This window comes from Caloenas nicobarica, chromosome 25 (assembly GCF_036013445.1).
Source record: "Caloenas nicobarica isolate bCalNic1 chromosome 25, bCalNic1.hap1, whole genome shotgun sequence".
Taxonomy (NCBI): domain Eukaryota; kingdom Metazoa; phylum Chordata; class Aves; order Columbiformes; family Columbidae; genus Caloenas; species Caloenas nicobarica.
Window position 1 is genome coordinate 6,499,014 of NC_088269.1, and position 12,638 is coordinate 6,511,651.

Sequence of the window (12,638 nt, forward strand, 5' to 3'; positions counted from 1 at the left end):
CACCACGGGAGCGGCCCAGGACGCCGGCCCCGCTGCCGGGATCCGCGCTGCCCCTCGAAACGGCGGCGAAGCGGCCAGAGCCGGCTCTGGGCTCGGCGGAAGGGTGGAACGCCCGCTCGGGAGGGAGGACGCCGGTCCCGGCAGTAACGGCCTCGGTGCGCGAGGCCCCAGCGCGTGCTACGGCCCCTCCCGAAGCCCGCAGTCCCGTCCCCCCGCCCTGACCTCCCGCTCCACAGCGCCCAGCAAGGCAGCGAACACCGACAGAGCCCACGCGGCCCAGCTGCACGGCTACGGATGCGCCAACGGCAGCCCCGCACCCGCGCCTGGCACTGATGCCCTGCGATGAGCACAAGGCTTGCAGCGAGTGCCTCCCCGAGTGCCAGATGCCTCGCAGTCCAGTGCTGCAGGAGGACGGAAACAACTGTAAGTAACCCAAAGCAGCTCAGAATAATGACCAGTTAACCGGGGGGGGACGAGAGGTGGGAAGAAGAAGGAAAGACAGATTGTATATTTATATAGTTCAAGAAACACAAACACGCTGAACAAGCCCTTTTTCTTCCACCTAGAAGAATTCAGTGTTATGGAGAGAAACTGCAAGGCCGGCAAATTCTGCTGCAAGTCCCGAGGCAAAGTAAAATAGTCTCTGGGCTACCTGTTGGTGATAGAGAATGCACCAGTGTAGTGCTGTGTGTTCGGAAACATGGTGAGCTTGTGTTACTGGTTTTTGATGCTCTTAAAATTACAGCTAAAAAAAAATAACCAAACAAGATTATACATACATGATGGTATTCTCACTTTGTTTATTCCCACTGATTATTGAAGAAAACACTGAATACATCGGCTATATACATATTTACTATGAGGCATCAGAAGACTTCACATAGTTCCAGGTTAACTTCTAGTCACCTTACAAACCACTGCATGCATAAGACTAGGGAGCAGTCTGAGAAAATAATTGAATTCCCAATAGGAGAAACGGATTAAAATAAAAGGATAAGCAAGAATATCAGTCTATAGTCTCCATTACTAAGACTGATCAACACTAATTATATAAGAACAAGTAAAAATGTAGTTGGTCTGCAGACTTAAGTCAGATAAAAATAAGAAACAGTATTGCATCCATCTTTGTTTTATGATTCAAGTTAGGCTAAGTAGTCTGACAATACAGAAGCCCCCATAAAGACAGCTAGAGGACCTAATAATTAATATATCAGTTCAACACAGTGTTTTCATCAGCTTTAAGAAGGTGGTGGGAGGGAGGGAGAGAGATCAAAATGCAATCTTACAGGATTTAATCTTCACTACGCACTGTTATTCACTCCGGTCCTTTGGCTCTCGGTATTTCCACTGGATATAATCAAAGATGTCTTCCTCGCATTCTACTGGTAGGGCCTCCCCAGCAACTCCTGCAAGCAAATTACAGATGCTATTTGAAAGGTGGAATGTCTGTACAATCCTGAAATGCCAAATGCATTGCAAGATCAAGATAGAACTGCTGTAAGTAAAACAGACTTAAAATACAAAAACAAAACGCCCCCACAAACCTCTTCATACAGTGTTTAGGTACTAATTCTCATTAATAAGGAAATGAATTAACTTTGGGGCCATGTGGTTATGCAGTTAAATATATTTATATTCATATATATATATATAGTCAGTACCCCTCCAAAACAAAACAACTGAGGAACATATCTTGTTAGAAGAGCGAGAAACCACATATGTGCTGTGCACGACACTAAAAAAGCAACCTTTAGGTCAGTAAGACTTGAAGCAAATGAGGACACTTTGTGCCACAGCCCTGCCCATACGTACGCAGGCTGCCTCTCCTGCTGTAATGGCGTCCGATACCAAAAACGACACTGTGAAAAGTTTCATGAACTACGGTATTTATCAGAAATATTTCCAGTACACAGAGAAACCAATTTGAGGAGAAGATCATGCAAATATGTAACTACAAAGAATACTCTGCGCAAAGGCCCAGACTGACCGGTGACACCCAAGGGACGGATTGTGTACTCATTGATCGTGAAGCCCATTTCCAGTGCATGAGCTCTCATGTTCTTATTGAATATGTCACTTCCTGTGAAATACAGTACACCACAGTAATACTGATCTTTGGGGACAAGCCTAGAATAAAAGTGGAAGAAAAGTACAGATTTAGAACAAATACATAACAAAAAAGTTACAGGTCATTCAGAATTCAGCCAGACACCATTCTAGGTTTATTTTGTATTTATGTGCACACATTCTGTCACTCTGTGAATTTGATTTTGTCAGAAGCCAGATGCAAGAATGAAATGAATTGTGCATCAAAGAAAGGTTCAGCACATTTACCCTGACCCAGCAGTTACTGGTGCTCAGCCACTACACGGTTATGGTGCTTGCACTCCTTCCAAGAATTAATGTCAAAGCAGTATGATAAAGTAGGTCACAATCCTGAAACTGGATACAAAGTCATAATTTAAAATACAGCATCCTTGCTAATAACCGGTTGCAGATACCGGCAGTTGTACAGTGGCTTCCATACTGCAAAGTATTTGGAAACCTGGTAAATGCAATGTTCTGAACGTGGAGGTAGAGATTTGAAAGCAGAACCTGATGCAAATGCCTACTGGGTAGCAGACAGCTAAAGCAGGGGGTGCGGGGGGTTTATTTGGTGTGTGTACCGGATATCAATTCTCCTGTGTGGATAGGCTGTTCCATCTTCTTTATCTGGCAGCTGACAGACACCCTGTCAGAAAGTAAGGAAAGGAAGAAATTAAAAATGAAATTAAACAGATTTGAGGTCAATCTTCACCTCCTCACCCCTAAACAACCTCTAAACTATCCTCGGTCATGCTAGAGAGCAAAGTTAAATTCCCACTGAACCAATTCAGTATTTTACAAGAACAGCTGGATGTCATAGTACTGTGAATCACTATTTTACACTGCTAAGAGGACCTTAGTTCAATGTAGTATGTAACTGCTTCTGAAGTTTTTATTGCAGCAGGATCACAGAGCTTCTCGTTTCCCGTTCCTCTGTCCTAATTATTATCAGGCTCTTCAGTAGGCACAACCATCAGCAGGTTAAGGAAAATGCAGACAGAGCTCTAACTGATAGAAATTTTAAAAAATAATAAAGTTTTTTCTTTAGAAATCCTCTGCCACTTTTCATTTCACAAGCCTTACCATGAATTTGGTGTCACCTTTAGACAGCGTATCTGTGACAAAGTGGACTTTTTCCAGTTGTTCTACAACTTGGTGCAGAAGTCTTGACTGGAACAGTGACAACACACAAGAAGAAATTATTTCACAAATTACAAGAATATCTTACCAATTTACCAGACAATGGCCCACATACGTACAAGACATCACTATATGTATTATTGTACAGTAAATCAGACCCAGAGGGGAAAAAAGTAACAATAATACTGAAAAAAAGCTAAAAACATTATAGTTGTGCAACATAAAAAAAATCCACTGAAATCCCCATATCAGATTGCTTTCCCTGCAAGTGACAAAACTAGTTTCTTGGTTTAAGTCTTCAATGATAAAAGCAACACAAGATATACAAACTGTCTTTAAGACTTCTGCAAAGTTAGTTCCAAAAGATTATAAGGGCAGCAGGAATTTGCTTCTTGTCCAAAAGATTATGGCTACATAAAGAGATACTTACTCTACCTTTAACCCCTGCTTTATCCAGCTAGCTCTTACAGTTCTACGTTGTAAAAGCACATAAATTCGAGGGGGTGGGAGGAGTGTGTATGAAGGGAAGAAGGACAGCAGGGTAAGAGTAAGTACACTGAATAGTTCTGCAAGAGGAACAAACATAATACACGGACCTGAGAAGTGATTATAACTCCTCCAAATAAACATGGTGATTCAAGAGAAGAGTTTACTATTACAATAGCAAAAAGATGCAAGAAGCTGCAATACAAGTCTGACGATACATATCGTCTGAATTTAAACACACCCTTGTGGAAGTAATGCACAGTACTGATCCACAGTAGCAAAGCAACATACCTGTTTGGATGAGTCAGATGTGAAACTCGGATGGGTTAGGAGAACATCCATATCACCGCTTGACTCTGCACCTAGACAAGTGAGAAGCAAAGAAAAATCCCTCTGCATATGACAAACTATACCAACAGCGGTGAACATCCGTCCAACCTCTTCCTATAAACGTGTTTTGCTGGTAGAAAATAGTCACTATTCGAGATGGTTGCGAAAAAAGGATCTTTTAGTCAGAGAGCCTTGTTCTTCCATCCAAAAGTTTATATCCCTGCATATCTCAGAAAATACTCAATAATTTCTTGCTGTACTCTATAGCAATAAAGCACAAGTGGTGTTAATGTAGAAACAAAGCAAACCATTCACGTTACAATATATTGCTCTTTACGGGGGCACGGTGGAGACGCAAGGATTTATGCAGGTGTTTAGTCACTGAAATAACCAGTAAAGACAATACTAACAGGAAAAAGCCAGGTTCCAGCATAGGCTTTCTCTCTAGAAGAACAACATATATAGTAATGAGTCTTACTTATTAGCCCAAAATACACATAGCAAGATCACAGAGTACCAACCTCGTCTAAAACTGCCACAGACTGTAGCAATATAGTTTGGGTCCAGCTTCTCTACCTCTTTCAACACAATTTCCTATGTAAAAAGGAAAGGTGTGTTTAGAGGTGTCATTTATTGGCCATCGGTGCCTCACATCCTCAATAAAGACATTCTCACCTGCATTTGCAGCATTTCTTCCCTTGGGATTCTTTTCTCAAAATCTTCAAAATATCTGCATATATAAAAATAGAAGTGTCTGAAAGAGCAGCAAGGATATCATCTTAAAATTTTAGTCAATTGAATCTGTATCAGAGGAAACAATACAACGTATTACTGTCACATCACAAAAAGTTCCCCATTCTCACCAAACATCTTAGAAAACATCTTGCCAAGCGACAGTAAAAACACACAATTGCAAGTTTGACAATGCTCAGAAGATCGTTTCATTGTGTATTATCTTCCCACTGTATATGAAGAGCCACGATGAGCTGAGAGCACCATATAACCAATGGCGCTATATTTACGTAGCCCTCTGAAAATACCAAAGGTTCCCGACAAAACTCAGTCCACCAGCGAGCAGGAGGAACAGGTCCCTCACACCCACATCAGAGGGGATCTATGTTGGAAAGAGCTAAATGGAAGCACGCAAGTCAAATACCACTCCCCATATATTTGCAAGCAGCTGTAAAAACCAGACTGCTGCTGGCTGTGGAGAAGGAGGCCACGTGGAACAGGGAGGCACCTGAGCAGCAGGCACATCCTCACCCCACCCCACCAGAACCTGACAGCGGGCACCGCGGCCTCAGAGCCACGCGTCCCCCACGCTCGTCACCCAACCGTCCCCATCCCAAGCTCTGCAGACGGAGCTTCCGGATACGGGACGTCCCCACCGCCTCTCAGACCTGTAGGGGAGCTGGGGACAAACAGACCGCCACGGGGCACTGAGACGGTTCCTTTAGCACCCACCGGAGGTCCTGAAACTACATCTGGGCACAGTGCTGGAGGCAGACCCAAGGCGATGTGTGCACTAGCAACGTGACTAGGTGAGGTTTGTTTTCTTATAATCACTCAACAGTGAAAGATTTTCCCTTGAATGCTCACATGTATAAAAGCAGGGATGCATGCTGGTTATGGGGCTCAGATGAGCAGTGGGAAGGTGACGATCGTTGTGTAACGTTATTCAGCGGCAAGCAGTTGGTCCAGATCATATATTCGACATCTCTGCCACTGATGTGGAAGTGCTAGAGCTGGCTCCACACAGATCTAATTCAGATACAGGGCTTTATTTAGTTCACTTGCAGCTTCCTACAAACTCAGCTATAGTTCTTCCAGAACGAATGCACTGGAACAGACACTCAGTGAGCAGCATTCGAACTGGTAAGTACTGAGGGATGGACACATTCTGTGTGGCGTTCCCAAGTTCAGACACGCAAAGGTCTTACCTTGCTTACGGCACGTAACAAAAAATAGCCTGGGCCACTTCTACAGATTCCCAAGAATCACAATTGCAACCTTGCTGAAGTGATTCTCCACGACCTAACTGAAAAAGTCATTTGAAATTAATTTCCTTATGGATGGAGACTAAGCCTACTGAATTTCAACCCAAATGAAACAAAAGCTCTGAATGACTGCTGAAAAGCATGTGGAGCACTCAGAACAGAACCTTACTTGGCCTGTGTAACCTTACATTACACTCTGGTGTCTGAAGGCGTCACTAGAAAAGCCACGCACTTCCACCCAGGAAAGCTTACTTCAACCCGATTCGCTGGTGATGGGTCAGCTTGTGCTCATTTTTTCTTAGATCTAGAAGAATTAGGAAAAACAAAACATTACTCGAGGACTAAAAATCTTACAGTAAGTTTCTACCAATGCAGAGATGATGCATTCAAAGAATATGTAACAGGCAAAAAGCAACCTCAAACAAAAAGGAAGAGATTTTAAACTGATTACTCAACAGCTGATAGGATGAGTACAAATGCACAGAGCACTTCCTGATAAAGATCTCAATAGACCATTAGCCTCAAAGCCAAAATCCTTATTATTTTCCATGTAATTTGTAAGTATTTTACTTTAGATATGTATGTAATGCCTTTAGCCTGTGCACTAACTTTAGCATTTTACACACTTTCCTGAAAGCCTAGGGCATATCTACTATCACAGTACCATAGGTAGCTTGACAGAAAAAAACATTATTGGAACATGAAGTGAGGACCCAAAGTTACATTTACCTTCTAAAGTCTTAATTCCTTCCTCGACAAACTTCCTAGCAGCAGCAGGACTGCAAAGAAAAAAAGGCAATCTGCCATCAGGAACAGCAAGAATCTTACAAGACTGAAAAGGACATTAGAATTCACTATAACCACCTAAGTTTTTCAAGGCCAAGACTGAAATTGCTTCTGATACTTGCCCTCTTTTCAGCATCTGCATTTTCAGCTTGAACATTAAATCGGCAGAGATGCCTATCCCAGGCTTGGCCTGCACATTATTTAGTATTGATATAACTATATAGTGATGTATAATTGAAAAAACCAAACAAACGAGTTCTCACCAAATAGGCAATATTACTTTAGATAATGATACTGAATGCATGATAAGAGCTAGTTTAACTGCAGTCAGTCTCTAAGCCAGCTTAAAGCAACAGCAACACAAGAGTGTCTTTGGACTAGCACTTAAAAAAAAACCCTACAAGGCTCCGGTTTGCAACCTACAGTACAGCAAAGCAGTCCCAGCTCCACTTTGGCTGCAGTTTGCCTTAAGCACAACACTCAAGAGAACGGCTGAACCTTTTTCCCCTTAAAGGGTTTGTCAGTAGATTAATCTGCATGACTCTGCAGGGAAAGAATGACGTTTCAACTGTGATATGGGCATTCAAATAATGTTATACTCAGATACCTGTCCAGTATCTCAAGTTACTCTCAAATTGCTGAGAACCAGCAGCCTGGAAGCATAGTTGCCCCCTGGGGAACTACTCTCGAATTTCATGGTTGCAGCTCAACCACCCTTAAAGACTTTAAATCCACTTCCTCAATAAAACTGTTACAATAGAATGGTCAGATCTTGACCTGCCATTTACTTCCTTTCTTACCCTACCCTGCACCTGTTGCTAGATTCCAGACCAAGAGAGGCAACTTCCACTGTCCTGAGACAGGACAGCACCCAGACCTCTCCTTCTGCATCCCTCCCCAGTTTCTCAAAGGCATTCTCAAATTCCAGTATATCCTCAAACATTGAGCACATTTTCCCCTCAGAATTATGCAAGAATGATTGCATTCCCAACAACTGAAAAAAAAACAAACAACCCGTTACCCAATGCCAGTAACTCGTGTCAGGAAATTGATAGATGCACTTGTATCATCTTGTCGAATCTGCAAAAACACAACACAAACCAAACTCTTCTTTACTCCATTTGCAATAAACAAATCGTAAGGTAAAACAGCTTAGTCAGACTCCGCTGTGGAGGCTCACTATAAATCAGTGCAAAACAGTACCAAGCATAGTATTGTGTATCGCAATAGCACCACACGTGCCAAGGCTGAAAACTGCCCAACTACCCACACTACGGTGACCAGCAGAGTTAAACCACAAAACTCTGCAGCTTTCCAGAGTCAGAATTCCACTTCTCACAGAAGACATTCACGTGCTGATCGTATAACCTAAAATATTTTCATAAATAGACAGTTTTGAGGCTTTGGCTGAGCTTCTCGTTCCCTGCTTTCTACTCACCGTAGACTCCGTGTCCACCATTCTTAAGGTTGACACCAGTCTCTCCAGGGACTACAACAGAAATTGCACAAAGCAAGCCGAGTACTTGTACTTTGCAAGTTACAAAGAAAAGCAGCACAAGGGAAAGAAACCCACCTTTTCCAATTTGCGTAGTTTTCCAGTGGATAAGAACTCGTCTATCTTCTCAGCTATTTTAGCACCTACTCCATCCTAAGTATTGGGGAGGAACACAAGTTAACTTCAAAATTCCTTAAAGCCATTATATCTATAAAAAAAGGAAAGCTTCCCAGAATTTAGTCCACTTAGACCATGATAAAATACTGGACCATAAGGGGGCACAAGAATTCAAAGGAACACAAGCAGCATAAACACTGTAATTCAAGGGCTATATTAAAAATTGCCCCAAAGCAGTAATTTTGAACAAAGCTTTGACTGCTACCGCTCAAGTTCCCCAGATTTAGTGACGCTGTCACAGAGCGAAGGACAAACCTGCCACAACGGCATCCCTTTACAGACACAGTGCTCGGCTGGGGTCCCCCGTTCCAGCCACGAACCCCCCCCAGCAGCCGCCGGGCCCCGATCCGGCCACCGCCGGGAGGAGCCGGCGCGGGCGGAGCCGGCCCCGCGCTGCCCCCGCTCCGGGAGCGCGGCCGCGGGCACCTACCAGCTTCTTGGCTTCAGCCCCGCTCCGTATCTTGCTCGGGTACCGGGAAATAACCGAGGCGGCTTTCCTGCGGAACGGCGCCGGTCAGCACCGACCGCGGCTCGCGCGGCGGCGGGACGGGGAAGAGGGAGGGGGTACCTGTACGCGTTGTACTTGTGAATGGCCCGGTTCACGTTGCGCTCGTAATTGGCCAGCTCTGCGGGGAGAACCGCGGTCAGCGCGGAGAACCGCGGGCAGCGCCGCGCCCCCCCGCCGCGCCCCCGCCGCGCCCCCCCGCGCGCACCAGTGAGGAAGTCGGTGATGCCCTCGTTGGGGCTCTCCTGCGGAGCCTTCCGCTTGCTCATGGCCGGCACGGAGCGGCGGCGGAGCCCCGGGACAGAGACGGCAGCGCGGCGCTTCCGGCGGTGACGTAACAGAGCACGGCCGGCGTCATTGAGCATGCGCTCCGCAGTCCCGCACGCGCGCCCCCGCGGCCGGGCGCCCACGTCACGAGTCACAGCATGTCATGGGGGGGAAGGGACCTCAAAAGCTCATCCAGTCCGATCCCCCCGCCGGAGCAGGAACACCCAGGCGAGGTTACACAGGAAGGTGTCCAGGCGGGGTGGAATGTCTGCGGAGGAGGAGACTCCACAACCCCCCTGGGCAGCCTGGGCCAGGTTCTGTTACCATCGCTGAGAAGAAGTTTCTTCTCAAATTTAAGTGGAACCTCTTGTGTTCCAGCTTGAACCCATTAACTCTTGTCTTACTGTTGGCTGTCACTGAGAAGAGCCTGGCTCCATCCTCGTGACACTCACCCTTTATATATTTATAAACTTTAGTGAGGTCGCCCCTCAGTCTCCTCCAAGCTCAAGAGCCCCAGCTCCTCAGCCTTTCCTCACACGGGAGATGCTCCACTCCCTTCAGCATCTTCGTGGCTGCGCTGGGCTCCCTCCAGCAGTTCCCTGTCCTTCTGGAACTAAGGGGCCCGGAACTGGACACGATATTCCAGATGAGGTCTCCCCAGGGCAGAGCAGAGGGGCAGGAGAACCTCTCTGACCTACTGACCACCCCCCTTCTAATCCACCCCAGGTACCATTGGCCTTCTTGGCCACAAGGGCACAGTGCTGGCTCATGGTCACCCTGCTGTCACCAGGACCCCCAGCTCCCTTTCTCCTACACTGCTCACTAATAGGTCATTCCCCAACCTATACTGGAACCTGGGGTTGTTCCTGCCCAGATGTAAGACTACCCCTCTGCGGAGCCCCTCTCGCCCCGCGTCGTTTTGCAACGGAGCTATATTTTAAGGAAAAAAAATGCCCAAATTGGTGTCTTTTCGGTATGAAATGAATGCCCAAAGGCACATGTGCGATTGCCACCAATGACACTGTGGCACGTGGCTGTGCAACGAACGCTCCTGCAGGCTCGAACTGGCCACCGGAATGACGTGCGGAAACAACTTTACAACCTATAAAGTCATAAAACTTTACAACTCGCAAGGTTATAAAGTAGGCATATTTATTCGACGACGCTGGGCACATGAAGGATTGTTCCTTTAATCTTGCGTGCACTTTCTAACAATAGGAGGTGTGTTTAAATAAAGCAAGGTGTTACATATTCACGATAACCCCAGGAACGCCTATACATATTCACAACCTTTCCGCGAGCAGGTGGTTCTTATTGAAATGAGTTCCAGGACCTTGGCCCCTCCCTGTTGCACCTGCGCGGTGCTACCTGGTGATCACGAACTTTTTATGTTTGGCCTAGTATGCTGAATTGGCTGGGACCCCAACTGCTGAGGTGGTTAAAGTATCCTCCCTTTGCTGAAAATCTTCGTTATCTCGTCTCCTCAAGGATACAGCTGGATGCTGTAAAACTTCTTATCTTTGCATTTAATGAGGCTCTGTTTCTTAACATCATACACAAAGCTCTAGGCCCTTGCTATGTGGTTAACCCTTTAATTGTTAGTTCCCTCTAACAGGGAGGTTCCACCGCGGAGGTCTCTGGGGTGCGGCGGGTGTCGGTGCCCGCGGAGCACGGCGGGAGGGTGAGAGAGAGCGAGGGGAACGGAGCGGCGAAACAGGCGGCAGGTCGGTGCAGGCGTGGCAAGGGTGAACTTGTTAACTTCTTAAACCACGTGGAAAACAAAACCTGACCCTGAGTCAGACTTTATAGCTGCTGGAGTGCGGTGAGCTGACATTTGGCTTTGTAGAAGTTCAGGGAGGTAGGTGTTCATTTTCAGGACTTGTGGCCATCCCCGCGGGAGGGGCGTTTTCCTGCCGTGGCTCTCTCTCTGTGGGTTTTTTTGTGGTGTTTTTTTTTTTTTTTTTTTTTTTGGGGGGTGGGGGTGGATTCCCGCAGAACGCGGCACGACTGCTCGCCCGGGGCTGCCGCGCCAGGTCTCAGTGCTGCCGTCCTGTGGGAAAAGCGCGGTACTGCATGCAGGTTAGGGTTAGAGTTAGGGCTAGGGTTAGGGTTAGGGTCAGGGTCAGGTCAGGGTAAGGGTTAGGGTCAGGGTTAGGGTTTAGGGTTAGGCTTAGGGTTAGGGTTACGGTTAGGGTCATTAGGGTTAGGGTTAGGGTCAGGGTTAGGGTTGGGGATAAGGGTTGGGGTTAGGGTCAAGCCAGATTCCACTTAAAAATGAATGTTTCCTCACAAATATGCAAGTCCGTTGGCGTAACACAAACAAAACCCCACCCTAGTCAAGTTATAAGCGTGTGTCTGGGAGACGGATGATTTAATTTTATCAGTTCACACCTGTGCAATTTTAGTGGCAGAGGAAAATGAAAGATAAGGTTTTTTTCTGGTGTAGGTAACCATCCGCACACCTTTTTAGTATAAAGTAAATCACCGCGGTGTGTTCTTTACTTCGTAGTTCCCCTCTTTGAAACTGCACGCCCAAATGAGCTCCGGGTCCCGGCAGGGCCGCGAGAAGGCGACTGAGGATGCAGAGCGGGCCAATCAGACGGCGCGAGCAAGGTTAGAGGGGCGGAGCGCTGATAGGCGGAGAGGATGGCAATTGACGTGCGTAGACAGCCAATCAGGTTGGCGAAGGGGCGGGGCTTGTGAGCTCCCTACCGCGCATGCCCAAATGGCGCAGTCCTCAGTCAGGTCCGGCACAGGCGCGGGCTTGTGGGGGCGGAGCGCGGGAAGGAACATCCAATAGAACGACAGCGCGGTGGGGTGGAAAGTAGCCAATCAGAGCGCGCCGACTCAATCCAGTTGGAATAGCTAGCTCCCTGGCAAGCGTGTCCGTGGTGTCTCGGGGGGGTGCCGGGAATTAACGGGGCGGGTATCGGGGCTGCGGAGTGCTCGCTGCGGCCGGCTCCCGGGGATCTGGAGGCAGCCGCTTCAGGGCAGCCCTTCGTGAGGTCCCCAGAGCCGGCAGAGGGGAAGGAGGCGACAGCCGGGAACCTCCCGCCGGGTGTCGGTGCCCGCTGAGCCTGGTGGGACGGTGGGAGGGAGCGAGGGGAACGGAGCAGCAAAATAGGCGGCAGGTGAGTGCAGGCGTGGCGAGGGTGACCGTGATGTTGAAACACGAGGAACGGGGTGGGTCAGTGTGTTGAGGACGTGTTTAGTTACGTTTCCCCCCTGCCCTCATGGCTGAGCTCGCAAAGCTTGTGAGAGGCGTGTGACTCTTAGGGCAGGCGGGCTAAAAGTCTGTGGCCTGGAGCCGTGTCTCCGGTGCAGCGCCTATTCCCGGTATTGCAGTCTCTCCGTGAGTGGCGCAGCCCCC

The 12,638-nt window shown here is 47.4% G+C and overlaps 1 protein-coding gene across 2 annotated transcripts; it reads right to left on the reverse strand.

The window, feature by feature from the left end:
- Positions 1-783: 783 nt before the first annotated feature.
- On the reverse strand, positions 784-9,317 carry POLB (DNA polymerase beta). 2 transcript variants are annotated; one of them, XM_065651746.1, is made up of 14 exons: positions 9,210-9,317; positions 9,065-9,122; positions 8,927-8,993; positions 8,398-8,472; positions 7,846-7,904; positions 6,768-6,817; positions 6,291-6,342; positions 4,717-4,771; positions 4,563-4,635; positions 4,003-4,073; positions 3,169-3,255; positions 2,667-2,731; positions 1,988-2,127; positions 784-1,406 (listed from the first exon to the last, which is right to left on the reverse strand). In XM_065651746.1, exons 1-14 carry the CDS (start codon positions 9,268-9,270, stop codon positions 1,312-1,314), a joined length of 1,008 nt encoding a protein of 335 aa, XP_065507818.1. In that variant the 5' UTR covers positions 9,271-9,317; the 3' UTR covers positions 784-1,311. The 2 variants fall into 2 exon arrangements, with proteins under 2 accessions (XP_065507818.1, XP_065507817.1); XM_065651745.1 differs by having other exon boundaries at positions 4,717-4,795.
- Between the last annotated feature and the right edge of the window lie 3,321 nt (positions 9,318-12,638).

What these genes read in the sequence shown, in the direction of transcription:
- POLB (XM_065651745.1), bottom strand. Translation starts at nt 9,270, where the DNA reads ATGAGCAAGCGGAAGGCTCCGCAGGAGAGCCCCAACGAGGGCATCACC. An exon ending in CTGTGGCAGTTTTAGACGAG is followed by an intron (nt 4,074 to 4,562) that starts GTTGGTACTCTG and finishes TCACTTGTCTAG; the next exon opens with GTGCAGAGTCAAGCGGTGAT. An exon ending in CACAGGAGAATTGATATCCG is followed by an intron (nt 2,128 to 2,666) that starts GTACACACACCA and finishes CTTTTATTCTAG; the next exon opens with GCTTGTCCCCAAAGATCAGT.